This window comes from Ascidiella aspersa, chromosome 2, assembly GCF_963924565.1.
Source record: "Ascidiella aspersa chromosome 2, kaAscAspe10.2, whole genome shotgun sequence".
In the NCBI taxonomy this organism is placed as follows: domain Eukaryota; kingdom Metazoa; phylum Chordata; class Ascidiacea; order Phlebobranchia; family Ascidiidae; genus Ascidiella; species Ascidiella aspersa.
The window spans coordinates 29,999,990-30,026,763 of record NC_139448.1 but is presented as its reverse complement, the minus strand read 5'-3'; the positions used below and the strand labels follow the sequence as shown (position 1 = coordinate 30,026,763).

The window sequence follows — 26,774 nt, the reverse complement described above, 5'->3', positions numbered from 1 at the left end:
TGACAATCCAAACGACTAGCAATGTTCAATGAATAACATTCTACTGAAAGCTTAAAAGGCATCGTAATACAATTCCTCGTTTGTTGTTAAGGCAAACGGATTCAAAACAAATTGGACGCAAATATGGTATTGAGTTTCACGCACAGCAATCAAAGGAATCACGCGCGTTATTTTGTCCTCAAACATTTTTCTAATCGCTCTCACGTATATCTTATAACAACCGCAACGACTATTAATCAGAGATAAATCTAGGGTATTGCGCGATTTAAAGACGGAGGAACAAGATTTGCGCAAAGCGCAAAAAATGCTTTTAATTAGTTGCAATAGCTAATTAAATATGAGAAATGGTCTAGTGCAGTGGTTCTAAACCGCAACTCTTCCTCGAATAAATAGCTTTATATTATCCCTAGCACGATACGTAGGTAGAAAAGGAAAAGTTAAATTAAATAATGTAAAACATCCTGTGCAATTTGTCACACATCGATCGCTAAACAAAAATAGTACTAAATATTTCGTAAACAGCACAAAATGTGGTATAACTTGACTCATTGAAGTTCAAAAAGTGCCATACTGAAGTTAATTATTTTTTTAGATAAGTTTTAGTTTAGTTGACATTCCGGTTGCGAAATATTCGGTGGAATTACAGTTCGGCTTCTTAAAATATCACAAAATAGCCGTTTAGATTTGATTTCGGTTCGGACAAAATTACCCTAAAACAGGTTAAAAAATTCAGTTAGACTATACCCATAAATAACATCTTGGTAAAATCGAAAAGCATGGAAAAACAATTATTTAACAAAAAATTAACAACATTTCAAAGCACTAAATGTCTCGCTTATTCAAACCAGTACACAAGTGAATTAGCGCTGATCCTTTCGTTCAAACTTGTACCGATATCTGGCGTATAGCAATACTCGCTATAGTAGCACAAGCAGCCTGACCCAACAAATAATGTAGCGTGTGATATATTTAGTTTGCCTTTGGGTTAGCTCAAGCGCATACAGGGGTTGAGCAACAATCAATGGGCTTTTATTTATTTTTATTACATACCCCTTTATGTATAAAGGTGTCGTTGCGAGCGTCAGTCCAAGCGTCTCACAGCCGTTAAACCACTCTCATTGATTTCCATCTATTTGCTTTTATAAAAAAACTCATTACCTCATTCTTTCACGGCTTGTCACAAACTCTAACGCTCACACCAATGTCAAATGTCGTCCTTGGGAAAATAACGAACCTAAATTCGATACACTTCACCACACGAAAATAATATCGCAGATAAAAATCCTGTTGCGTACTACGTTTGTATCGCCAAACGCTTTCTTTTTACAAGCAGTTACAAGTATGGTATCTGGTATGGCCTTTAACAAAAGCTAAATGTTTTGCTCAATCACGCAATCAACGCGGATTCAAATTCTTTATTGCGAATTCGCGCAAAAGTCCTTCAACAAGTTTTTATGCATTCAGTTTTTCAAAAATCTGTCTCGCCGAAATTTTTATTGTATCTCTAGACCTTGCTTGTTACGATACTCTTGATTGCGAGCTTTCGACCAGTCCACTATTCGAAATGGCGTGTATAGCACAGTCAAACTACCGTATCAAAAATATGAAACCTACCGTGTGCAACGTAATTTGATCTTTACTTTCAAACTCAGTGTAGAACAAAGAAAACGCTATTATATACGCAACTGCATTACACAGTTGTATTTTTTTCGGTTTTGCCGCTGAAAGGCGCAGTGTAGTTAACCCGGCAGCGTAACCAAAAGCCAATATGAATCCTATGATTTTGCGTCTAACATTCACATACTCTAAATAAGATCGTCCTCGGGTAAATGTGTCCATAACGACTGATTTCTGTTCGGATGAGGTCAAACTGTATACCGGCGTTAGGTTTTAATTTTATCGCAGTGCTCTTGAACCTTTGATGCGCGGCAAACATTTCACTATTTATTCTTAGCTTCGTATATACCTTACAAATAATGCTTAGATGTGATAAAGAATGAAAGATAAGTAAAAAGCATAAAAAAGTTTTAGCGATACGAACCAATCAACTCGCCGTTTCGAATGAAATAAAAAAGCCAAAGAGACAATGACTGGACTAAGACGGACCGAACTGGTTAAAGTGTAGCAAAATACAATTCGCATATTGTATTTCAAGTGATAAACCTGTGTACGTTTACCGTCGGAAAAAGCATAATGCGGAATATGTAACTAACTTGCTAAACACATCTCCATTAATCATACCGCAAACACCTGGATGCCACCATAATTTAGTGTTTTGTTCTTTTCAATAAATATGCTGGCTACCAGGCAAAACATAAAAGCTCTTCTGGTATATACATTTATTTTATCCAACGTTTCGCCTTACTATACTCAAAATGCCTTCATCAGGGAATGAAACAAATACTACGCTCAACATCACGCAAAATACATAAAAAAGGGATAAAAATGCGATAACCAACGAACAAAATAAAATGCGATTAGGGCGACGACGCACAACTTACTTTTAAAATTTGGTAAATTGCCAAACGCTGTTAAGACTACCTCAGAACTGCAGCGAGACTTATAAGTAGATAATTAATTTCGTGGTAATTTGGTGTCGATTTTTAAAGTAAAATTAAAAGCAACCATGCTAAAACTCGAGTTTCGATCCTATAACAACGTATTCACACAAATAAACATGCACATCATTCAGCCCCATGCAGTTAAACGTTGTGTTCAAACGTCACGATTATTTTGATAAAGCAAGTTAAAAAATATTACATCTCATTTTTTATTAAGATAAAATGTGTTTTGTTGTTTAACATTGAGTTTAAAACATAAAAAGTTGTGTTATCCAACAGTGTTATGATTGTAATTTTGTAGTTTAAGCAGAATCGGATTGAAAGTAGGAAAGGATATTGTCGAAAGTTGCATCCTTTGGTCTTTCCAGCTTCAACGGGAAACAAATTGCAAACTTGTCGTCCAATTCTATTATTCCACGTTCATTAAAGTTGCTTCTACTAAAACGCAGCTTATAAATAAAAGAAATGATCTAAACTTCGCAGTGTTGCAAACAAGTAATTTTGAAATAAATCCCAGTCAAGTCATTGATAAATGAACTGAAGTCTAAGTCAAGTATTTTTGAATCAATAACAAGTCAACTCCCAGTCCAAGTTATTGTTTTAAAATTAAAACTTTTAACTTTTAAAACTGGTGAGCTATAACTTGCTATAACTTAAATAAAAAATAGGATAAGTGCAACATAAGGCAAGCAAATTGTTGTGCAAATATTCAGATCGATAATTCCAAATTTAGAAAAAAATGCTTAGTGAAAACGCTTATTTTGAACCCAAGTCATTTGCCAAATGACTTAAAACGCATATTTTTAAATTTTTTAGAAAAAACAGTGACTTAAGTGCACTTAATTCAAGTCATTGATTAGTAGAGTATATCAGAATATCTTGCTTATAAAAGCCCTTAACAAAAATATACCAACCCAAATACGATGCTGTATTGTAGCCCCATAACCCTATCTGCTTCTACATAGTAGGTTATAAACACTTTAACATCATATAATAATTTCGTATATTGTTAAAGGTTTGTTTTTTTGACAAAATTCCGTCTAATCGCGCCAGGCCGGAAGATTTTCTTAAAACTGTCAAAAACATTGATAAAACGAATAGAAGTTAGCGCAAAGCGAGATAAATTTATGATTATCACAAACATGGCCAAACAAATGTGTTTTTTTGGGAGGGAACATGGCCCGATCGACCCTGATGATACCATGTTAAAAGTTAAGCTAACATGGCAAAAAAGAATATATCCTAATATCAAAATTTAGGTGTAGTATATATATTTCCTTTTTCTCAACTTCGATTAAAAAAATAAAAAGCTACAGCCTATTCGACTGGAGATACTGCGAAAAAATATTTTTGTGTCTACAAACCTTTGCACGATCTCAGTCACCTAAAAAAACAAAAACAATCCATTAGTTGTGACATTTTGTTGTTCCGAAAACAATTTTTTTTACCAGATTTTGCTGTTGTCGTTGACCTGCCACAAAACTCCTCATACCAAGTAAAGCCAGTGTAAGCTAAAAAAAACAAGGCTGTTTTTACTTCTGTAACAATGTTTTTTTGAACGTTTTAGCAATGAAAATGATACTTGAAATAAAAAAAACTGGGGGGGGGGGGGTATTATTTAGGGGCATGAAGCCCTTAGTCTATGGTTTTGCCAAATTTAACTACTTCAATGCCGATTTTTTGTACCATTGCATTATGCTTTTTGACTAGTTTTTACCTTCATTCGAGGGGAATTTTGTAGCCATTTTTCTGTGGCCAAAGTGTAGTGTAAACAGTAGTAACACAATCTTTAATATGTTTCAAAAACAATAAGGTAATGGAGTAATATTAGGCGAGTATAGTAACTTTACATGTGCAGACTTACGCTCCAAAATTGACTTACTTAAAACCTCATATTTTATTCAGTATGAGTTTCGAAATGGGTGCAACAGGGAAATATACATTAAGGCTTGAAAGTGCAACAGTGAAACACAAGGGAATAGGCTACACTATACCTTGACTTCAGGACTTAAGTCCCGAACAATGCTTATAAGACTTGGAATAGCCATCAATAGATTTGTAGGTCTGTAAAGTAAACCAAAACACATAAAAATACCAACATATAAACAATTTGAATTGAAAAGTATTTTAAAATTCCATAATAAAAAAGTGATAACGGACACTTCTAATACATTGTTATGGGCTTTTTTGATTTTGGTAATTTAAAATGAAAAGGGATTGTGGAGGGTTGTAATTAAGGTTTTGGAAATAATACCTTGTCCAAATAAAGCAGGGGTTCTTAACTTTTTCAAGCTGACCGCTAAAAGTTGTTCTTTAAAGGTATTTTCACAGATAACGTCATTTAACAAGTATGACTTAAAAAAACCCTTAGGTTTCGGTCCAACTGGTGTGCAAAAATATAACTGAAATGGTGGCTTAAAAACATTAGGGAATGGCAAAGTGTTTTATCCAATCGTTTTTTTTTAAATCATTAGCTTATGAATTCTACACTTCTACACAGTTAGACCAGCCGTGCCCAAACTGGGGTCCGTACAGCAGTTTCAGAGGGTCCGCAATGAGAATTATTATTTAAGTTTTTAAACATTATGCTTTAGCGAATGTTTTTAAACATTAGACTACGTATTCAGCATAATTAGTCTTTAGTTATGTTTTAATATTCGATAATATAGCGTGTTTTAAGATGTCTATTGTGACATCATAAAGCATGTAGCCTACTATGCGCCAATCGTTCGCATTAGATAGAAAGCTGTATTAGAAAGAATCGGGACTGCATTAGGGTACTACAAGAAAAAAATGTTGATAAAATTTGAAACCAAACGCCAATTTCATAAAGGCCGCTATACATTTTGATAATCTTTGTTTATTGTTTGTCAGGTATTGTTATAATTAAGTCAAACAAGGTAAATACAAATGTTTATCCAGCCAGCGATTGTCGGAGTTATTCGGCCAGTTATGAAAAAAGTTTATTGGTAGATCTGGTAGAGGGACCTTGGTAGATCCCTAAAAACAGTTCGCTTATTACAGTTCACGGACCCTATAGTTTATTAACCCCTCAAAAACTGTATGAATAAGTTGTGTTGCGCTTGGGCGAAATTAGATTACCCATTAAGCAAAATTATCCAGGGCAAAGGGTATTAAGAATAGAATAGCCAGTGTTTTAGAATCGGATTTTTACTGGTAAGAATCCAAATATCCAATTAGGTTACTGGTCAGTAGAAGTATGGTATACCAATAATTAAAAGTTATATACTTTCCACACTTTTTTAATTTTATAATCACATTTTTTAAGCCTCTACCCTTCTCAACGCGACTGAAGTCCTTTGACTTGTAAAATTTTGCAAAATACTTAACTTCGATTTTGGATGTTTTTTTATAATTAATTGGAACATTTGGCATTTTAAAATGACATGTTTAGCCTACAACACTTGAAAAAAAAGACATTAGTGTCTCATCTGTAAACTTAAAGAAAGTGATCACTGTACATGTAGCCTAAGAGGCGTTACAGATCTTTGAGATTAATTTTGGTCGGAATATGAACCAAATGAATGTTCCAAACCAATTCTTTTATCCCAATGTTTCAGATGTCCAATATATTTGTCTCTTTTTAAAAAAAATTCAGAACTGTTTGCATCAAAACAAAAAGTGCCTGGGAGAATAATAATTAAGTCATTTCGGGAAACGAAAGTTTGACTGGCAGCAGCACTCACAGTCGACGGACATTTTTGCTACCGCCACAGCAATACATGCCCCATTTCCAAAATTGAATGCACACACTGCTGATGAGTTCTGGCTTTTTCATAGACTCTCCTTTACATATATGTATATACAGCCGTCAGCCGTTGATAAAATAGTATGGTCTTTAAAACATTAAACCTAACTGGAGTACGTATACTTCGAAAAGTGTTGTAATAACTTAAGTCTTTGACTTCACATGAGCGGACTTAAGTGGCTGTTTTCAAATGACTTGACTTGACTTAAGTATTTTGACCGAAATGAATGGACTTGACTTAAGTATTTTGGGCAAATGACTTGACTTGGACTTAAGTCATTTTGTGAAATATCTTGGGATGAAATTAGGTGTTTTCATTACATTTTGACTCAATTTTTGCACATTAAAGACTTTTATTGCTGTATATTGCGTTTGTGTTATTTTTTTAGTTGTATTGTTGCTTATAAATCGGACAATTTATCAATTTTAATAGTTTAACAGTTTACTTTTATGTCAGTGACATGACTTAAAATTAACTTGCTCGCATAATGACTTGACCGGGACTTGACTTGTTGTTTTACAAAATACTTGACTTGGACTTAAGTTGTTTTTCAATTGACTTGACTGGAACTTAAGTCTTTTTAAAATGACTTGTTTACAACACTGGTATAATTCCTAGGACATGGCCCATGTCCCATTTCATCAATTCCTGGTGGCCTGTGATTTTATTGCATGACATAGTTATATGTGAAAAGAAAAACACCTGGGCAAAACAATGTTAACCCTGCTCTTGGCGGGTCTTTACTACATTTGGCAGAAGTGTCTATTCATTGCGCTCAATACGAAACAAATGTAGCTTTTAGCTGATTTACCCTGTGATATATATCACTCGGTATGCTCTATAATCAATTTGATCGATATGTATAGCCTAATCTAAAACTATACAATTAACAAAATGTCAAGCACCGGCAGTGGTGTAATGACTTAAGTTAATGATTTGGCATGAGTGCACTTAAGGCACTGTTTGTAAATGACTTGACTTGACTTAAATATATTACGCTAAATGACTAGATTTGATTAAGTAATTTAGACAAAAGACTGAACTTAGACTTATTAGACAACAATAACCTGACATATTTTAAGGTGTTTTAATTAAAAACATTTTAGTACAGCTGGCTTCGTTTTGATGTCAACGCTATGACTTGAAATTGACTTGCGCAACTGATGACTTGGACTGGAACTTGACTTGCTTATTCTTGAAAACGATTTGACTCGGACTAAGTCTATTTCGCAAATTATTTTAGTGAGTTATTTTAATATGACTTGTTTACAACACTGAGCTACTGACTCTGAAAGAGCAATGGTAAACTACCGGTACTTTAATATATTTTAATCGAGTTTCTGCAAATTTGAAAATTGTGTAATTGGTTTAAATATATTTTGGTCGAATGTTGATTTAACTCAAATGCTAAATATATTTAGAATACCAAACAAGTGCAGTAACCACATTTTCAATCAAACAAGTTTACCTTAATTGTTAACAGCAGTTCCGGTTTGGGCGTGTATAATAAGGTATAGCCTATTATATTTTCCAGTGGGTGGCAGTAGATAACACATTAAGTGTTTTTTAAGGTATTTTGGGGGACCGAAACGGTCCCCCAAATTTCTCCAGCGGTTTCCAAAATTTTGGACTTGCAACTTTTTGGTATTTAAATGAAACACTTGCGGTCTCTTAAAACTACTTAGCGGTCACCCAAACCAAACCTTAAAAAAAACGAACACATTGGTAGAAATATTATAAATATCAAACATCCTTATATAAAGGTCTACACTGACTTACGGTAAGAAGAAATATTTAATATCAGCGACTAAAAAAAATTAGCCTCCTACCTCTTAAGGACCATCGTTCATATCTTGGTAAAGATTTGTCTTTGAAGAATGCCGCAACATGTAACACCATTTTTAACCCAGCGATATACTTTTAGTATACAATTTTTAACAAAAGAGGTTTTACAAACGAATTTACCTTGTTACTGCCTAAATCGACGTAACCTTGCAGTATGCATTACCACCAACAGGACTCAAGCAATTTATTAACCAGTTTCAAACGAACATTCCACGTACCCAGTAAACAAGTTTAAGCATCACAAACAAATAACCAAAGGTTATTTATCTAGGTTAAAATTTGACAGCGCGAGTAGTTATCGTTTGTTACGCTTGCATTGGGTAAAAAAAAACAACTTAATTCACATGTTTGATTATAGAAGGACATATAGTGTAGCAGTATCCACTTTTGCATGTAACTTATCGGTCCAATTTGTAATTTTTGCCTCGAATTTTTCGAACATATACACTATGCATTCAGCAGAAGATACTTTGTTCGATAGATTTAACTTACTAAATCATTTCACAAAAAGTCAGTATGGACTAAATTATTGCTAGTAAAAAGTCAAATATGGAATAATTTCTAGGAAAAAGTATTTTAAAACAATTGTTCTAACCCGTTTATTAAACTTAGGGCTGGCCTATGATGTTGTTCAATTTGGAATCGTTTTAAATACACATAGCTGTAAGGTACTTTGTTAGATAGATTTTCCAGGAATGCTAAATCAGTTTACAAAAAAAGTCAATATGGACCTCATTATTGCTAGTAAAAGTTTCTCTGCTTTTTGCCCAACTCAATTCAAATATTTGAAACACCATTATCGCAATGGTTAATTACTGCGCTTCGGGCGACACTGTAAGTTGAAACGTAGTTTTTACGCAGCCTTACAACTGTGGAGTAAATGCCTTTACAACACGTTTGTCTAAATTAGCCTGATAAAAATCAATATGTCGAGCACAAGCAAATTGTTGTGCGCCCAATGCGAAAAGCCTCCTGAATTACAGTTTAGCCAATTCAACCAAATTACCTAAAAATTTTTTGCGCTTGGCGCCACCAACATTGCCCTTTTTTTTTATGTAGGTAGCTCAATAATATGTAATTAAAAAAATACCAAATTGCTTTTGGTAGAAGGGTGCAAACAAGGCACAGGAAATTAACAAAGGTGGACGCGGTTGAATAAAGTTTAAGAACAATTTGTAATTCATTTGAGAAATATTTTAGGACCTGTGCCTCAAAATAGCAATATAATGTTACAGTTTAGGTATGTCCGATAAGATCGGATTGGAGACGATACGCGATGCCAAGTGGCAGTATCGCTTCTCGTCCGATGTAAGGTTGGTGTCGTAGCCGATTTGATACCAAATATATTTAGGTATTTCAGCCATGGTCTACCATCAGACAAACAAATACATCGGTTCGACTCTATTTTACCAAGTGCATCAAGGGAATCATTTGTTACAATTGCACCCAAGTTAAATTTAATCTAAAAGCTTCCTAATTTGTTTTCCATTTTTACGTTTTACAGGTGACAATTATTGAATATCTGCTTTCCCAAAGCATGCGTGCAATTTCGCAAATTAAGGTCCGGTGCCATTCTAATTGAGCTCCGGCCGGAAAGAGAATTGTTGTTTGTATTAGTTCGTAAACCATTTTCTGTTGATGTATAAATACTGAAAAAATTCCGGTTTCTTGCAGATTGTGACCATTCGACTTTTTATTGGTTTTTATTATTTGACAAAATGTATGTTATTTGACTGGAAGTTGACCTTATTTGCCAATGTGTCATATTGTAGGAACTCGCCATTTTTATACAACAAATTCTGATGAAAGGTGATATATTATAATCTATAGTCTAGGCCAGCGGTTCTTAACCGGGGGGGCGCGCCCCCCTAGGGGGGCGCCAAGCAATTCTAAGGGGGGCGCGAGCTCGACTTTAATGTTTACCTTTTGTAATGATTTTAATGGTTTCTTTTGGGTTAGGCATAATTCCTACATACAAACTCTGTTTTTTGCCAACTTTAACATTAAAACTGCAAAAATTTTTCGCGCTCGGCGCGAATCTTCTACTTCCCTTTTACAAAATCCACGGTAATAAAAGCTATCGCCCTTTCGGACTATTTTTCATCCATATTTTATATGTGATAACAGGCTATAGCAACAGGGGGAGCCGAACTTTTTTTGCGCGAAACTATATTGTTTTTGCAATATTGCCGTTGTATTGTGTGTCGTTACTTGACATTTTTTGCGCTCGACATCATACAACTCTTACAACTGTGAAGTCAATGCCCTCGCAACACGTTTGTCAAAATCAGCTCGATAAAATCAATGTGTCGAGCTCGCGATATTTGTTGTGTGCCCAATGCGAAACGCCTCTTCGGTTGCAGTTTAGCCAATTCGACCAAATAAAACTCAAAATTTTTCGCGCGACCTTCACTATTTCCTCTTTTCTCGGTGATATTTAATTGCAAAATGTCGAAATATTTTCATAGGGGGGCGCAAGGCATGAGAAAATTACCCAAAGGGGGGTGCGGCTGTCATTTGAAAAATAACTTAAGTCCAAGTTAAGTCTTTTGCAAAAATAACAAGTCAAGTCCCAGTCCAAGTTATCGGTTGCCCAAGTCAAGTCATTATGAAAGCAAGTCAATTTCAAGTCGTGTCATTGACATAAAAGTAAACTGTCAAACTAATTAAATTGATAAACTGGTCCGATTATAAGCAACAATTTGACTAAAAAATAACACAAACGCAATATACAGCAATAAAAGTGTTTAATGTGTAAAACTTGAGATAAATTCTAATGAAAAACACTTAATTAAATCCCAAGTTATTTGACAAAACGACTTGAGTCCAAGTCAAGTCATTTGTCGAAACGACTTCAGTCAAGTCAAGTAATTTTGGTCAAAGGACTTAAGTCAAGTCAAGTTATTTGAAAACAGTGACCTAAGTGCACATAAGTCATTACAACACTGCTCTATACGCATAATAATTCCCTGTTTTTTTTCATATACTTTCATTAGGGAACGCCTTCAGGCGGTTACCTTGGTGTAAAGGGGCTTAAATTTTTTTCCAATCAGTCAACAACGTACAGAAATTTAGCGATTCATTTGGTATTGAAGGCGAAGAAGGAGCTCTATATATTGAAAAAATCACGCGCTACATTTTCTATGCAAACAGCGACACCTTGCAGCAACCTAATTTATATTTTCATCATTGAAAATATATGCCAGAATCGCTATTGCGTTAAGGGCATAACGATTTGGAGTTGTTTAACTTTAAACCTTTTTTATTTCACACTATAACAAAAGAAATATCAAATTTGTATTTGAAACAAAGTGTTAAGTAGGGCTGCGGAGTCGGGTAAAATTAACCCGAGTCTGACTTCGACCAAAAAACCACGACTCCACAGTCAACTGCCAAGTGTGTGATTACCAGTCGCGAGTCCGGCTCCGACTCTACAGTCTGTATTTCCCCCATTTATGTAATTAAAATAAGGTGTATATTCAGCAATTCGCTCACAGGTCTCGTCTGTCATATAATTCTTCCACATACAGTGAATGGTTGGAAACTAGCTCACCATATATGCTATTCAAACTTTAGAATATACAGTTTGCGGCGTTTTCACTGTCGAAATTTGGTAATGCGCATGCGCAAGTCGGACTCGGGGAGGCTAACACGAGTCTCGAGTCCGACTCGGCTCCGCAACCCGGTTGTGAAGTCGGTCAGAAATTTATTAAACTTTTAAGTCGGTTGGATCAGATGACGAACGAAAATTCTCTATTTTATTCAATTTACGCCTAAAACCTTCGCCACTTTCGCAAGCAAAAAGGTCAAATCTTTATTACATTCAATTTATTGAAACGAAAATTAGGACAAAGTCTATACTGCAGAAAAATAACAGGACATGTGTGCTTCAGAATGGCGCGGTCCTTATCGTCACGACATTACTCATTATTAAATTACATATCCAAAACGTGTTGGGCAAAAACGAAACGAACTTACAAAGACGTGCAGAATCTTTGTAATTAGGTTACTACCCATCAATAGTGCACAATGACAATTTTTTTCTTTAATGGAATAAGTCTAAGCAACATGTTTAAGGAAAAACGAACAACAAACATATTACCACCAATGTTGAGGCTGGAATACGTGTATGTCTGTATCGTGGCTTGTGACTGCCAAAAGATCCAACACATATCAAGAGAGTTCGTATATTGTAGCGAATTAAAACAAAATATCGGCGTTTCGCAATTAAAAAAAACAGACTGCCTGCTGCAGAAAATTTACTGCAAAACAAGCTCGAAGCATGTAATTTGCGCGCCGTCATGGTGATCAGACCCGAATCAGATACTTGAAAAGCGCAAAACGAAAGCGGAATCAGAAAAACGCGCAACACGATTTGAGGCGCCAAATAAATTACAAGAATTGCTTGCATAAACGTATATATATAGATATCTACATCGGTATTACACAACACAAACGGAACGCTCGCGATCATGCGAACAACGCTGAAACACCTCTGGCGACAAGTTATAGCTTGGCTGCTTGCGCTTTGAAGAGAGCGTCCAGTTTTGTGGCCAGCATCACGTTTCCCTTTACCTTCATCTTGCCGCTCATAAATAGCTGAGGAAAAATGCGAAAACGGTTTAGTGATAAAAACGCTTTTTAACGAGAAGCCCAAATATGCATTTAACGAGAAGCCAAAATATGCATGACATTCTATTCCGATACCGATAGCCGATACTTTCTGGAAAAAGTATCGCGATCCGATTCGATCCGATACCTAATGACGTCATTGCTATGCTTAATCAAGCAAAATAGATGAAATTAAACCGTTGAGATATAATTTTTTTGAAGGTTATTGAGGCGAAATTTTCTTCAACGCTACGAAATTAAATTACCACCGGTTGTTAACCTATTAAGTTTTGACAATTTACTTTTGAAGGTAAAATCGCTTTTTTGGATCGCAAATCATGCCTGTAGTTCCTACATTATTTAGTATCGGATCGGCACCGATACCGAACTGGTATCGGACGAGTACCGATACGACCACTTCGGGTATCGGATCTGATTTCATCCCATGTTATCGGACCACCCAGGTAACTTTCCATGCCATACAATGAAATGCAAAAAGAAACACGCGTTTCCGTAAGGTTAATGTGTTTTTGTGCTACTTGTCAGTGCGCCTGTGCCGCTAAGTTCGTCAAAATGGTAAGAGAGAGGGCTACACAAGGACTATATGTACGGTATTAAGGATGTCCGATAATCGGATCGTTACTCTTCCGATACCAAGGTGGTATCGGTGCTCATCCGATACATTAATATAGGAATTAAAGTCATGGCTTTTCGGCCAAAAACAAACAGTAGGTAACAACTGGCGGAAACTTTTTAAGCTAAGTAAATTGTAGCCCAATCACCTGAAAAAAAACTTTCATTTCATTTATTTTGCTTGATTGGGCATAATTATTCGGCAACCGATCGGACCGCGATAATTTTTGCCCAAAATATCGGAATCGTGATAAAATTGTGAAGTATGGAACACCCCTAGACAGAATCAAGGTTTGCCAAAATTCTAAACATCGAAACATAAGACAAAGGTAAAATTGAGCACTCCAATCGCGTGTATACCTGCTGGGGGTTGGCCTTGCCGGTAAAGACGTTCATCACATCGGAGTCGGATATCGTAATCGAGCAGCCCGGGTTCGAAGCCTGGCCTCGCGCGATCTTACCGTCGCCGTTTAGCAAATCCATTTCTACAGAAAAAACAGGAAATCTTTCCTATTATTTTTAATCTCGGTTTCCAAGTTTTTTGTCAGTCCCCTGTACAGCTGATCAAGTTTTTTTTTTATGAATTGACAAAAAGAAGAGTGAATAAAGATTTACTCGAAACGTCCACAAAATGCCACCCACTTCTTCGAGAGCTGAGATTACCAAGTCTAACTACAACCTTCGGCCATAATGCACCAAGTAAAAAGTAATTTAAAATTCAAACTTTTTTTACAAACCAAATTAAAGCCAAGGTTATGATAACCGAAGTGTAGGCGGACCCTTATCGCTAAACCTCTTGCTTGACTTCTTAAACTCGAACAATGTATACTACTGTATTCTTCTCTGAAGGTATTTAACTATTTCAAACAGACAGTTAAGGTAAAGTTCATTTTTCTCAGTAGCCTAGTTTGTTTAAATAATTCTAAATTCTATAGTTTAAATAACAATTAAAAACGAAAAACTAAAAAAATAAAATTTCCTTTTCTATTACACATAGCAAATTTTCGGCGCTTCGCTCGAATCTCTTTATATCCAAAAGGCCCTATTCTAATAACAGAACTTAGCAATCAAAGTTGTGCAATCTTAGCTAATTGCTTTTTGGTGCATATCATGTTCTGTCCTTAAAATGCGAACAAAATAAACGGCCCTGCCCAATTTACTAGTTTTTGTAAACCTAAGCTATAACTAGATGTGTGTCCAACCTTTAACTAGATGTTAAAAAGTATTATATGGCTCTCATGGAAATACAACCAAGAATACCTGACTGTTATGGCTCTCTTAGCTAAAAAGGTTCCCGACCCCTGCCCTAAACGATTTATACAAAACAAACAATAGAAGAAAATGTCTTACCCCAGCTTTGCGCCACCTTCCCGTCAACGGTGATGTCCCACTGGAAAATCGCCTTCACTTTGCGCACAATTTCCGGGGTCAACCTCTCAGCAGCCCCTTCGAATAACGCGTCACTGGCAAGACCTGCAGACTGTCGACGAGACAATAGTCGAATCGATGAGTTATTGTTGAATTAGGGATATATTATAATATAATTTGGATAGGAGCCGATACCCGATGCCAAGTGGCACGAGTACCGATACTGGGTTGGTGTCGGATACGAATACCGTTACTAGGCTGGTTGGAAAATGATTAATATTTCATCAACATTTCCGATGAAAGCAGATAACAAATTGAGTAGTGGTTCTCAAGAATTTATGGCTTGCGGTACCTCTCAGAAATAATAAATATTTTTTTAGGCATACCACGATTTTTTTAGGTATACCGGCATTTCTTTTAAATTTCTTGCAAGTTTTTATTACATTGCCGAAAATACAAAATGTTAAAAATATATGTCCAATATTTTTGAATGCGTTTTTCATTAACGGTAATGAAGCGCTGATCTAGTTCAAAAGACTTCAGGTCTTACAATAGCATCGAATTGGGGCTTTCTGTCGCCTACTGATATCCTCAAACGCTCACAAAGATTAGCATTAAATTCATTAACACTGACAATTGGTATTCACATGAAAGCACTGTAGAAAGTTTATTTTTTTAAGACTACATTAGAAGATCCGCACAAAAGGGATCCGTCATTTAAACATGACCGCACTAGAATATCACAATAAACGGAACTGGAACAAACACATCAACTCTGCACAACGTAGGAAGTTTTAATTGGATTTATTCCACTCTAATATTACACAAAAAGTTGTGAGAGTTAAGCCAATATCAGATTCTTAAAGATTTTTAAGTATTACTCGGCACCCTTGGGCATTAGAAATGGCACTCCAGGACGCCGCGGAACCCCGGCTGAGAACCACTGGGATAAAGTTTAGCGCTGTCCGTATAACTAAATCCTATTTAAAAATCGGACTAAAACTTTACTTAAAATTCACACAAAATCAAAACTTTTCACTAAAAAAAACAAGAAAAAAAAAGCTATCACCTGCGGCAATTGTTCAGTTGGTCCCGGCGCGGCTCCGGCTGTATCCTCGTTAAGATCGACATAGGCGCCGCTCAGACTTGGTTTGCCGGTCTCGGCCACGACGCACTGGAAGTAAACGCGAGATCCCTCCTTCCACATTTCGGTGCGCAGCGTCTGGCCGGGAAGCACCGGCTTGGCGAATCGAACCTGCGACCGTCGGGAAAAGGACACGAGTTAAAAAAGGCGAAACTTTGTGATGGCTTGACGATTGCGAGTGGGTGGAGTTCGTTTTTGATGTGCAGGGTTTTTTCAGACGTCCTATTTTTTATTAGATTGATTTAATATGCATTTTTTTGATGTTGCACTTGTAATTTACGAGGTTGCAAAACTGGCACGTATATAAAGAATGTTATCTCGTTCATGTCCACAATGAGAAGCTACTAAAACCGAAGTTAAACAAACAAAGAATACACGCCAATTAATTCATATAAAGGAAATTCAAAAAGGGTGGAGAAAAATCAAAATTTAAAAAGAGACAAAGCGGAAGTATTACAAATAAAAATGAGCGGATGGCCAGCATATTCATACCGAATTTATGGCAAAAAAATACGCAAAATTCAACCAAACCCAGCTCCAAAAACAGAGAGAGAAAAGGCGTATACCTATAGTTTTTCAGAAATAAAACGCTCGCCGAACAATCATCCGACCACTTACTTTCACAGCCTTGATGCTGCTCGGTTCGTTGTTCCCATAGGTTTCCATTACGTGGCGCGTGGCGAAACCGAAAGAGCAGAGCCCGTGTAGAATGGGCTGCTTGAAGCCGCCCATGGCTGCAAAGGCCGGTTCAATGTGCAGGGGGTTGTGGTCCCCGCTGAGCCTGTAAAGGGCCGCCTGGTCCAGACCGGTTTTCTGCTCAACCACGGCGTCGGGTTTGCGCTTTGGCGGCGCAGCGTGGGGCTGTAAAAATTTAAAGTTTGGTATTTTTTCGATACTTCTACGCAATTGCCGGCTAACCAAGATTTTTGTGGTATTATAGGTAAACATTTTGAAAGCTTGTTATACGAGACATGCTAGTTTTGGGATTAATTTTACATTTCTGCGGTCGTGCCCGTCAAACTGATTTTGTTTTTCATGGAAGTAAATAATTTCAAGGCACGGTCTGCAATACAAGTTTAAAAGAAGGCCTATAAAGACCTAAGTTGCCAGCTTGTAAAATTAAAAACTAATTGCTTAAAATTAAATTACATTAAGCGTTCTGCGAATTTATTCAGCCTTTCTGCACAGGTATGGCACTTCGGTAATCTTAAATCCATCATATCTGCAAATATATCAATTTGTTTATCAGCCGGTGCGCCGCGGCGCACTGGTGCGCCATGGAAGGCTGCTAGATGCGCCGCGAGCGAAGGGAGAAAGCATGTCGAAATAAGTCCAAAATTAATCGGAATAAGACTTTAATGGACAACATAGCGTTTTTAGTCCCAAAGGCTCTAAGTCCCTTTAAAGATATGCAACTGTAAAACCCATATAATAAAAAATGCAGGCAATTTGAGAGAAATATCGGTACACCTCAAAAATTTCGCGCTCGCTTCACTCGTAAGGTGCGCCCCCACGTTTTTCATACGTCTCTAGGTGCGCCCACAAGTAAAAAAGGTTAAGAAACACTGGTTTACATCAACAACCTAACACTAAACTGATGTCAGTGATGCACCTTTGTAAGTGTTTACCTTGAGTTCGTCCGAGTTCCGTTTTCCGCGGAATCCTCCAGCGCCGACCACAAACGTCACGAACTGGTTGAAGAAGACTTTCTCGCCCGATTCGTCGAAAGTGTCGACTGAAAAAAAAATACCAATTGAATCTCAAACGGAATTTTTCTTTTGAAGCCACCAGTAGCTGAGCCACCAATAGCCATCAGTAAGCCAGAGTACAAATACATTAGTGGTCTGTTGATGGCTGCGCTCTTATTTTATTTATTTGTACTCTTACAAGAATTAACGATGCCACTTGGCGAAATATATTTTCCTTCTAAAAAAAACGTCTGATCCTGTTTTTACTCATGTTTTCAACTATGAGTTTTACTTGTTAATATACGCGTCAGCGGAGCAGTGATCGACTGGCTAAAACCTGCCGCCGATGGTTTTGGACTCAAAAAGACACACCCTAATGTTTAAATAAAAGGAAGACGTTTCGTTACCGTTCATAATAAGAGCGCATCCCGATCCCTTGTCGAGAACATCCACCAGCTTTGGATGACTGGTCATCTTTCCCTCTGTGGGGATCGGCTTGCAAATCTCCAGGTATTGCTCGCCGTGCAAGATCTGGTCGATAAAAAAGCACACACAGGTTTTATTTGTCGATACCCCATACCAGGGGTTCTTAAACTGGGGTCCATGGACCCCTTGGGGGTCCGTGAACTAGTTTCAGGGGGTCCATGAAGGCCTAATTGAAATATTAGTGTATATTTAAGAAGTAATCAATTTAAGAAAACAGTTACATTAAAAATAACACGTCATAACACTGAATGTATTTGGACTCGTAAAAAACAGATTTCGGAAATTTACTTGTATTTTGGGAAAATTTTTACTTGTAAATTTCTCGCCTCTACCGTGGACCACGAATTGGCCTATACAGCGCTTTGGAATCTTGATTCACTTCATTAAAAAAATGGTGCTTTAACCATTTATACTGTGAAGCTACACATTTTGGGCAATTTTGAGCGAATGCTCGGACTATGGTGAAATGGGATGAAACGCAAATTTGCGAAAGCAGTTTAAAAAAATTTGACTTCACATCTCACCAACCGATCGCAATTACGTCACAGAGGCACGAAACCCTTAAAAGGGTATAACAACGTTAAGAGCGACACTTTTAATAGTTTGCCGAGTTTCACTATATCATAACCTATCATTAGCGATCGCGTTGCCGTAAAATTCGCCGAGGGAATTCCCCGAGTTTGACCCACCTGAGTGGGGTTAATGTCGAGACCCTCGACCGACGCGATCTGGTTCAGGCTCTCGAAGGGGGGAACCACCCCGAACGAGGGCAGGGCGCAGAAGTTCTCGTTTGATTCGAAGAGAAACTTGAGATGATCCTTTTGGGTCGTGGAGGATCCAACTACAACAAAGTATAAAGATAACGAGATGCTTGACAGAATTACAATTGTAAGCGCCAATGATTCCTGCCAACTTGTTTTTCTTCCGAAATCCTACGCCAGATATTCTGCGCCAGAAACGCTATTTTTTTAGGTAACACGCCGATAAAAATAAAGATATGCCCGACTGCATTCCATAATTTGTGACCGCTAACGACTCCTAATAAAATATTTCTCTCGAAATCCTGCGCCAGAAAGGCTATTTTTTAATGTAACACGGAGATAGTTTTACGCCAAATTACGTAACTGGCGTGGTTTCGGGCAGCATTCCAATCGGGAAACAATCCGAAATGCAATTCGACGAGATAGAGAATCTAGTAAAGGTTTGAATGGTTCAGATATTTGACTCGACCGAGAATCGGGTTTAAACGAGTATCGTAAGCAAAATGACGTGCAATTAAAAAACAGTTTATCTAGATTCTAGAGCAGACTAACAAAGCGACATCGCAGAAACGAGACAAGCGATATCGCAGAGCATCCAAAAAGTGACAACGCAGAGCACGCGTCAAGCGACATCGCAGAACACGCGTCAAGCGACATCGCAGAACACGCGACATCGCAGAGCACTCGTCAAGCGACATCGCAGAACACGCGACATCGCAGAGCACGCGTCAAGCGACATCGCAAAGCACGCGACATGCGACATCGCAAAGCACGCGACAAGCGCCAAACCCACCTCCGAGCGCATAGAGGATGATAGAGTAGGGGTCATGTCGCGTGGTGATGGGCGCAAAGACGTGCTTCTTGGCGACGTTTGGTCGGATCGCGTGGCACGAGGATAGGTCGTGGTCACCGCTCTGAACGCGTCCGATCGCCTCGCCCGCCTTCATGGTCGCCTCGCCTATGGTCTATGCAAGGGGGTGGGGGTTAACATCGGAAACACACAACGAGGCCTACACAGCAACCATATCTAAGCTGAATAAACTATAATACCATAGTATTAAGACCAACGACATAATTAAGCGAAATACACAGTAATAACCACCAAAGAATAAGATCTAGATCGTCTGAGTAAGACATAAACTCACTGGAAGCCCAAAATTCATCGGAATAAGGCCTAAATGGCCATAATAACTGTAGTCCTATTTTGCTCTTATCCCTGTGTTTAATTTTGACTATGGGATTTTTCTTATTTCAAACTTATGGCTGGGTCCTTTAACCATTTGTATTACTCCCGTTTTGTAACGGTGCAGTGTTTTTTACTAGGGTGTTTTGAGTAGCCGAAACTGTCTCTTATGTACTTAAACATAGGCCACTACTGCAACTACGGCAGAGTAATATTACGTCAAAGAAGTTGAAAAAGTGATTCTCAAACTGTGTGGTGTTCCGGTTTTGTAGCATGTAATGTTTTGGCAACATGCAAAAACGTTTCCTGATTAAAACAGGAACTGTGATATACGTCTTAAACACGAAACTAGTTTTGTAGCAAATTATACTTGATTGAGGAAGTTGACGAATTTACTCTCGTAAACAATGTGACTAACCTGGCATCGCAAAACGTTAAAGAAACAAATTTAAGGCTGATAACAGTAAACACTGTAAATTAACCACAGCAGTGACACGATTTGAAAAACAAATAATAGCACTATTGGTTCTACGCATTATAAAAACCGCATTAGCCTAATCGAAAGAGGTAACGATAAGAACTGATGCGACCCACGGTAAACTTCACACACAGGTTCAGTAAGTAGTTGGTATAAGTACTGACCTCATTGTTAGAGTACTTAATGTACCGAAATTTAATTTTCCTTTCTTGGTCACAATTTGCTATTATTACGATAAGATATCCCTCTAAGCCTGAGCATGAAATACAAACAGTGGAACTTATTAATGACTGACACTATGACAAGACAGAAAAGTCTATTTCTTCTATTTGAAGTCATTCTCGTCAAATACGTGTAAAGGCGAGGAGATATCTTCATATTTTACACATTCAGTTTGCTATGTACCGGGATTTCTCATATTTTCTATATAGGAACCTCCAATATTTCAAGGAGCAAATCGGGCAAGTTGAATAAAAAAACAGTTAAATAAAAATTCGACTGGGTTAGCATGCTTATTGAGACTGACCTGACAGGCCTCGGCCTGGTTCCAGTCGGTCACCGCGGTCCAATTGTCCTTTATATCTTCGGGCCTCATGGGCTTACCAAGCTCCCGCAAGACGGCACCCTTCGTTCGCTGCCACCTCAGCTTGCAAACCAGGCCACCGGCGACCTCAAACACGCCGCCTAGCGGAAATAAAATAAGCTGTTTTTCGCTGCTAGACGACGCCACTCATATTACGATGCAAACCAAGCTGGTCGACGACTGTTTTGTTAAGAGTCATTGGCAAATAAAGGCTTTTAAGAAAGTTTTTAAATTGTAAGTTCACCTATAACCCGTGTTAAAACGCTCCGAGCGGGGTAACGGAATGCGCATATGCAATGCCGTGTCAAGACTATCGGAAATATAGTCAGGGATTGTTGAAAAATAGCGTTTGATTGTGCTTTTAAATGCTTATATATGTATATATTTATATATATATAACAAGGTTGTAAACTTTCTCGGATTCGACACTACCCCAAACGAAACAGTAAAAATGGCCTACTTCGATTCAGCAGACATGGATTTAAACTCTTTTGGGTTCTAAGTGCAATGTAACAGGTTAAATCAGTGTAAACTGATAACAAACATACCTGTTTCTGTACAGGAATCGTGACACAAGTACACGACCAACGGCATGATGAAATCTGGCTTCATCTCCTTTTCCGAATCTGTATCACAAAAACACGACTGATGTACACTACCATTTTAACAATTGTAACAGAAATATAGCCAGTGAGACATACAACATAGCAATATTGTTTAAAAAGAGAGATCAAATGACTGGCCTTAATCGTTTCCAGACATGTTTAATTATAACGCTGACGCTTTGAAAAACCAATTAAATGTGTCTAAATTTGTTTAAGAAAATTTTGTTAACTGTTAGCATCAAGATTTTTAGTTTGAATAGAATTTTAACATCGCACAATTTCTAAGTTAATGGCCTCAAAGAATATAGCCCCTGGTTAACGTTTGTGTTCCGGTGGAATAGAGAAAAATTAAACTAGATTCTTGAATGTTGCGTTCGCTTAGTGAATAAATCCTTCATTCCTTGATTGAAAGAAATAAACTTAATCAGTTACCTGGCGGCATTAGATTTTCTGTTAGCCTGGTCCACGCTGTGGGTGCAATGGTGTTGACAAAAATTCCATACTTTTTGCCTTCCAATGCAAGAGTATTGGCGAATCCGACAAGACCCATTTTAGCTGTGGTAACACAGAGACAAGGTAAAAAATATTTTAGAATAAATAAATACATATCTGTCAGACAAAGGCTGGTTGAAATATTTTTTTTTCGAAAAACTGATTGAGAAAGATAATAATTGGAAAATTTAAGTGGTCAAATAATATTTTTTTTATAAAATATAAAAGCTTGTGTGCCAAAAAAATACAAGCTTTTATAAAAATAAAGAAAAAAATTATTAAAAAAATGATCTTAAAAAGCAAAAACGGCACTGTCAGTTACCGTGTGGAAATGTTTATTGTCAAAGATTGCATAATATACTTACCAGCACTGTAATTTGACTGGCCATAGTTGCCGTAGATACCAGAAGGTGAAGAAGTCATTATGATCCTGCCAAAACCCTGCTTCTTCATGTGATCCCAAGCAGCTTTCGTCACAGAGAAGCTTCCCTTAAGGTGGATTTTAATGATCAGATCCCATTCTGCTTCAGTCATCCGATTGAAAGAGCGGTCTCTTAAGATTCTTTAAGGGAAATCAGACGATTGTATTTACATGCCTACTACTGGTAGCAAGTATGATAAATCAATTTAATATTTATCAGCAATAGGTATATTAGTTTTTTAGACTAAATTTGTATTAATTTTTCAACAATTGTTTTCATCAAATATGTAATTCATAAGTGTTGAGAAACCTGCAAAGGTATATCCAATATCCATAGCAGATAATAACTAAATCAAATGCGCTGTTTATAGATTAAAACAATGTTGAAATATATGTCTTAAACAAGAAACTAGATTTGTAGCCAATATAAGAATAATAGTGAAGCTGCATTTCTATGATATGCAATGCCTTATATTTTTGCAGCAACATTGTGATAACAGAGGAAATACTTGGAAGCAAAAAGGTGACATTAAAAATGCCTGATACATCCTATAAAATGTCACCAGTTAATGGTTAACTAGTGTTGGTAATACAACATGCAGCTTAAATAGCGTTCAAAGGTCACTCTGCTAATAAAGAACGCAGCATGGCTTACCCAGCATTGTTGATCACAATATCTGAAATATATATAAAACAATGTTATGTATACTGAAAACGGTCCTGGTAGTCATTTCATAATTATTTTGTTTTATAGAGGCTCTACACAATGCACTTTTAGTGTAACCATACAACATTTATCATTTTGTCAAGAAAACTATGGCCAAAAATATAGTGGTTGCTTAACAATGATTTAAACCTGATGTTGATAACTACTTTCAAACAAATGCATAATACCCTTCCCAGCAAGGTATCATGCATTTGCAACTATAACTAGCGCACAACAAAAATCATAACAAATCAACATTATACAAATCACAACTCAAATGTTTATATACAATATCTTTTGTTTACATATATTTTACCAACCCCAAAACAAAACTTATTCTATATTGTATATCAGGTGATTTTCAGAAAAAGAAACTGTCTCACCAATTTTTCCAAAGTTGTCCAAAGCGGTTTGGACCAGCTTTTCTCCAAATTCCACTGAATCTATACAAAAAAAAACCAAATAATTATAGTAATAGAACAATCTAAACACCCAAAATAGTAAAAGCAATTTTTACAGATGTAACACTTTGGATTTATGTTTAATTTGTATTATTTATGCTTGGCTAAACCACAATTTTATCTAGTAGCTGAAATGAGATTCTAAAAAAAGTATGGCAAAAAGAATAGATTCCTCATTTTATTTTACAATATTGTAAGAAATTGTACAAACCATAATTGGCCACTGCTTTTCCACCAGCCGCTCTGATTTCTTCCACAACTTTGTCAGCAACTTTGGATGATTCACCTACGCCTCCAGGTGTGGAACCAAGGTCATTGACTTAAAATAAAAACAACTTCTATTGTAAAAACATGTTTTAACTAGGCCAGGTATAATATATAAATATATATCCTAATTTTTATGTTATTTATTAAGAAGAAATTAATAATACATGTTGCAAATACACATATCCAGGGTTTCTCAACCATGACCCACTACCCTTCGGGGGTGACGTTTCAGTCTTCATCCATGGGCATATAAATATTTTATTATTCATCACGGAAATTTAATTTTTTGGTTTTCATTATGACTTTAAGACCCTACTGAATTCCATAATTTGTGGACGCCAAATGTTCATGCAAAAAAAAAATATTTTTACCGAAATCCTATGTCTAAATTCTTGGATAAATATACTCCTAAGCGGGCTATTTTTTTTTTTACTTTATTAGCTGGGTTTTGGGCAAGCATTTCAGTCGAAAGATCTAAGTTGGCAGAAAGAGACTAAAATGTAATAGGGCTTTAAGAGACCTCCCTTGTGACTAGAAATTCATATATATTTTAAATTAAATGACACAATTAATTGTAAGTGTCAACAAAATACACATTTTGTTGAAATGTCTGCACTTACCTACAACAAATGCACCTCGCCTTGCAAATTCTAGAGCATAGACTTTTCCGAGCCCTGTAAAACACAAGTTAAATACATTATTCAGTAAAACAGCACAACTAAAAAATTTTGACCACATGTTATAATGGAGTTTGACTTTTTACATTAACAACTAACCTGCACCAGATCCTGTTACCAAGACAACTTTTCCATCATATCGCAATTCACCCATTTTAAAAAGGTCTACAAAATCCTCCTAATGAAATAAGTGTAATAAAATAAATTTCCTAAATGGTAAAAATAGGCATTTTTATCGCTACTTTCCTATGTACGTTATTCAAAACAGAAGATCTACATAATAGATTTGCAGATTGGAAAAATTGCATTTCCTGGAAAATGGCCGTGAAATTCCTTCAGCAACGCAAACTTTACCGAGCAACCAAGAAAAAAATAAGTTGTGCTTGCAGTTTTAGGTAGTGACACCTTTGAAGAGGTGCAAATTTCATAATTAAAGTTATGACAGCCGCAAAAACTTTCAACCCGCTTAAACAACTTATTTGCTAAAGCATCAAAACGCAATTATACTTTGATGGCGGTGGTCTAGAATCCTACAACATTTTGTCCGTGGCCGTGTCCGTGGGTTTATATTTCTAACAATATTTGGGTTAGGTATGAGAATTTGGGTTTGGGTGGGTCAAGTATTCAACATTTACGCAATTACACCTTCCTTGCAAGGCTTGCAATTTCAACTTTGTCACCTCGTTTCGTACTTTCGTTAGCTTTAAAATAAATGTTGTAGAACTGTAGTCCAGCGTCCAACTGAGTTTTATTGATAACGTAATCTAACATGCAAGCACAGTGTAGAGTTTCTCAAGAAAAACTATTAATTTAAAGACATCCTTTTTATGTGCATATTAAATCTCTTGAGTTTATCTTAAATACAAGCACTGAAACACTTTAGCAGACAACCATGACTAAGCAAATGTTATACTATTTGCTAAACTGCTGCAACATGTCTTTGTAGGCTAAAATGCTAGACTATTGGACAAATTAAAAAATCATTGGCAGATAAGTGTCAGCATAACAATGCAAATACTGTTTGGTTTTATTATTTAGCACACCGCTTTTTCTGGTCGTCACCGATAATGCTGCGTCACAAAGCAAAATGAGTATTTCAAACTCTGGTTTATATGCCGTTTAATTTTACAAAATCAAGTTCAAATTATCGAATTTCAAGGACTATAAAAAACGCAACACGTCTATTACCCAAAATTCGAATTTTGGAGGCAATCTAAAATGTGCTTGAGGTACTGCGTATAGATACAATCGGACCGGTAACAGATGGTGGTATCTCTACTTATCCTACACTATGGTGATATCTGCGTTGCGTTTATTTTAAATTTGACAAAAAATTAAATTGACAAGAAAACATGAGGGCTTTTTACATCATAATTATTAGCACATTACTAGATACATTAGCATTTTTCAAGGTAATTTGGGCAAACGTATTGTGAGGACCATTGACCGATAAGGCCGCAAACTGTTAACTGTAAAAGTAAAATATAATCCCGGAAAGTGAAATCCCGGATGGATCAGTTATATGACACTCCTGTGAGTGGATTACTGTATATCAACCGTATTTTAATTAGGACATAAACGTGTTGGATGCGGGATATATCAGAGTCCACCTAGACACTCGAAAAAATCAGCAAAGTTGAGTCGGACTCGACTTTTATTTTATCGGCAAAAGTCGGACTTAGGTTGTTTTCAACCGACTCAACAGTCCTGATAGCGATATCACACAGACATTTATCCATATGCGCAAAGCCCAGATGAATGGCCTAATGCCCTCAACCCAAACCTAACTTCAGTTGAAACATTCGACACCAGTTTGTTTGACAACATCACGATTTTAAGATAACAAATTGTGACATTAAATCTGAAAAATTATGCCGCCAACCCAATCCCAAACAAAAATCCTGGATCCACCCCTAGGTCTTGGTCTACCCAAGATGTACTTGGATAATTTGCATGTTTTTCATTTGCTCGCCAAAAATTTAGGCTTAAGATCCTTGCTTTATATTGTGTAGCTGTATACGTGCTTGGTATTGA

At 36.8% G+C, this 26,774-nt stretch overlaps 1 protein-coding gene across 1 annotated transcript; it reads right to left on the bottom strand.

Moving 5' to 3' along the window:
- Window positions 1–12,064: 12,064 nt before the first annotated feature.
- Window positions 12,065–24,913, bottom strand: LOC146164784 (peroxisomal multifunctional enzyme type 2-like). The gene is made up of 18 exons (XM_083382963.1): window positions 24,840–24,913; window positions 24,684–24,737; window positions 24,008–24,115; window positions 23,719–23,778; window positions 23,285–23,306; window positions 22,574–22,770; window positions 22,149–22,271; window positions 21,660–21,737; window positions 21,055–21,212; window positions 19,661–19,832; window positions 18,796–18,947; window positions 18,028–18,151; window positions 17,561–17,667; window positions 16,551–16,793; window positions 15,858–16,043; window positions 14,771–14,900; window positions 13,781–13,905; window positions 12,065–12,775 (listed from the first exon to the last, which is right to left on the bottom strand). The coding sequence occupies exons 1-18, from the start codon at window positions 24,892–24,894 to the stop codon at window positions 12,683–12,685; spliced, it is 2,187 nt and encodes a 728-aa protein (XP_083239089.1). The 5' UTR covers window positions 24,895–24,913; the 3' UTR covers window positions 12,065–12,682.
- Between the last annotated feature and the right edge of the window lie 1,861 nt (window positions 24,914–26,774).

Excerpts from the sequence above, each read along its gene's own strand:
- LOC146164784 (XM_083382963.1), bottom strand. The coding sequence starts at position 24,894 with ATGGGTGAATTGCGATATGATGGAAAAGTTGTCTTGGTAACAGGATCT. Across the intron at positions 24,116-24,683 it reads GCGAGGTGCATTTGTTGTAG|TCAATGACCTTGGTTCCACA; the intron begins GTAAGTGCAGAC and ends TTTTATTTTAAG. Across the intron at positions 22,771-23,284 it reads ATTGTGATCAACAATGCTGG|AATCTTAAGAGACCGCTCTT; the intron begins GTAAGCCATGCT and ends TTTCCCTTAAAG.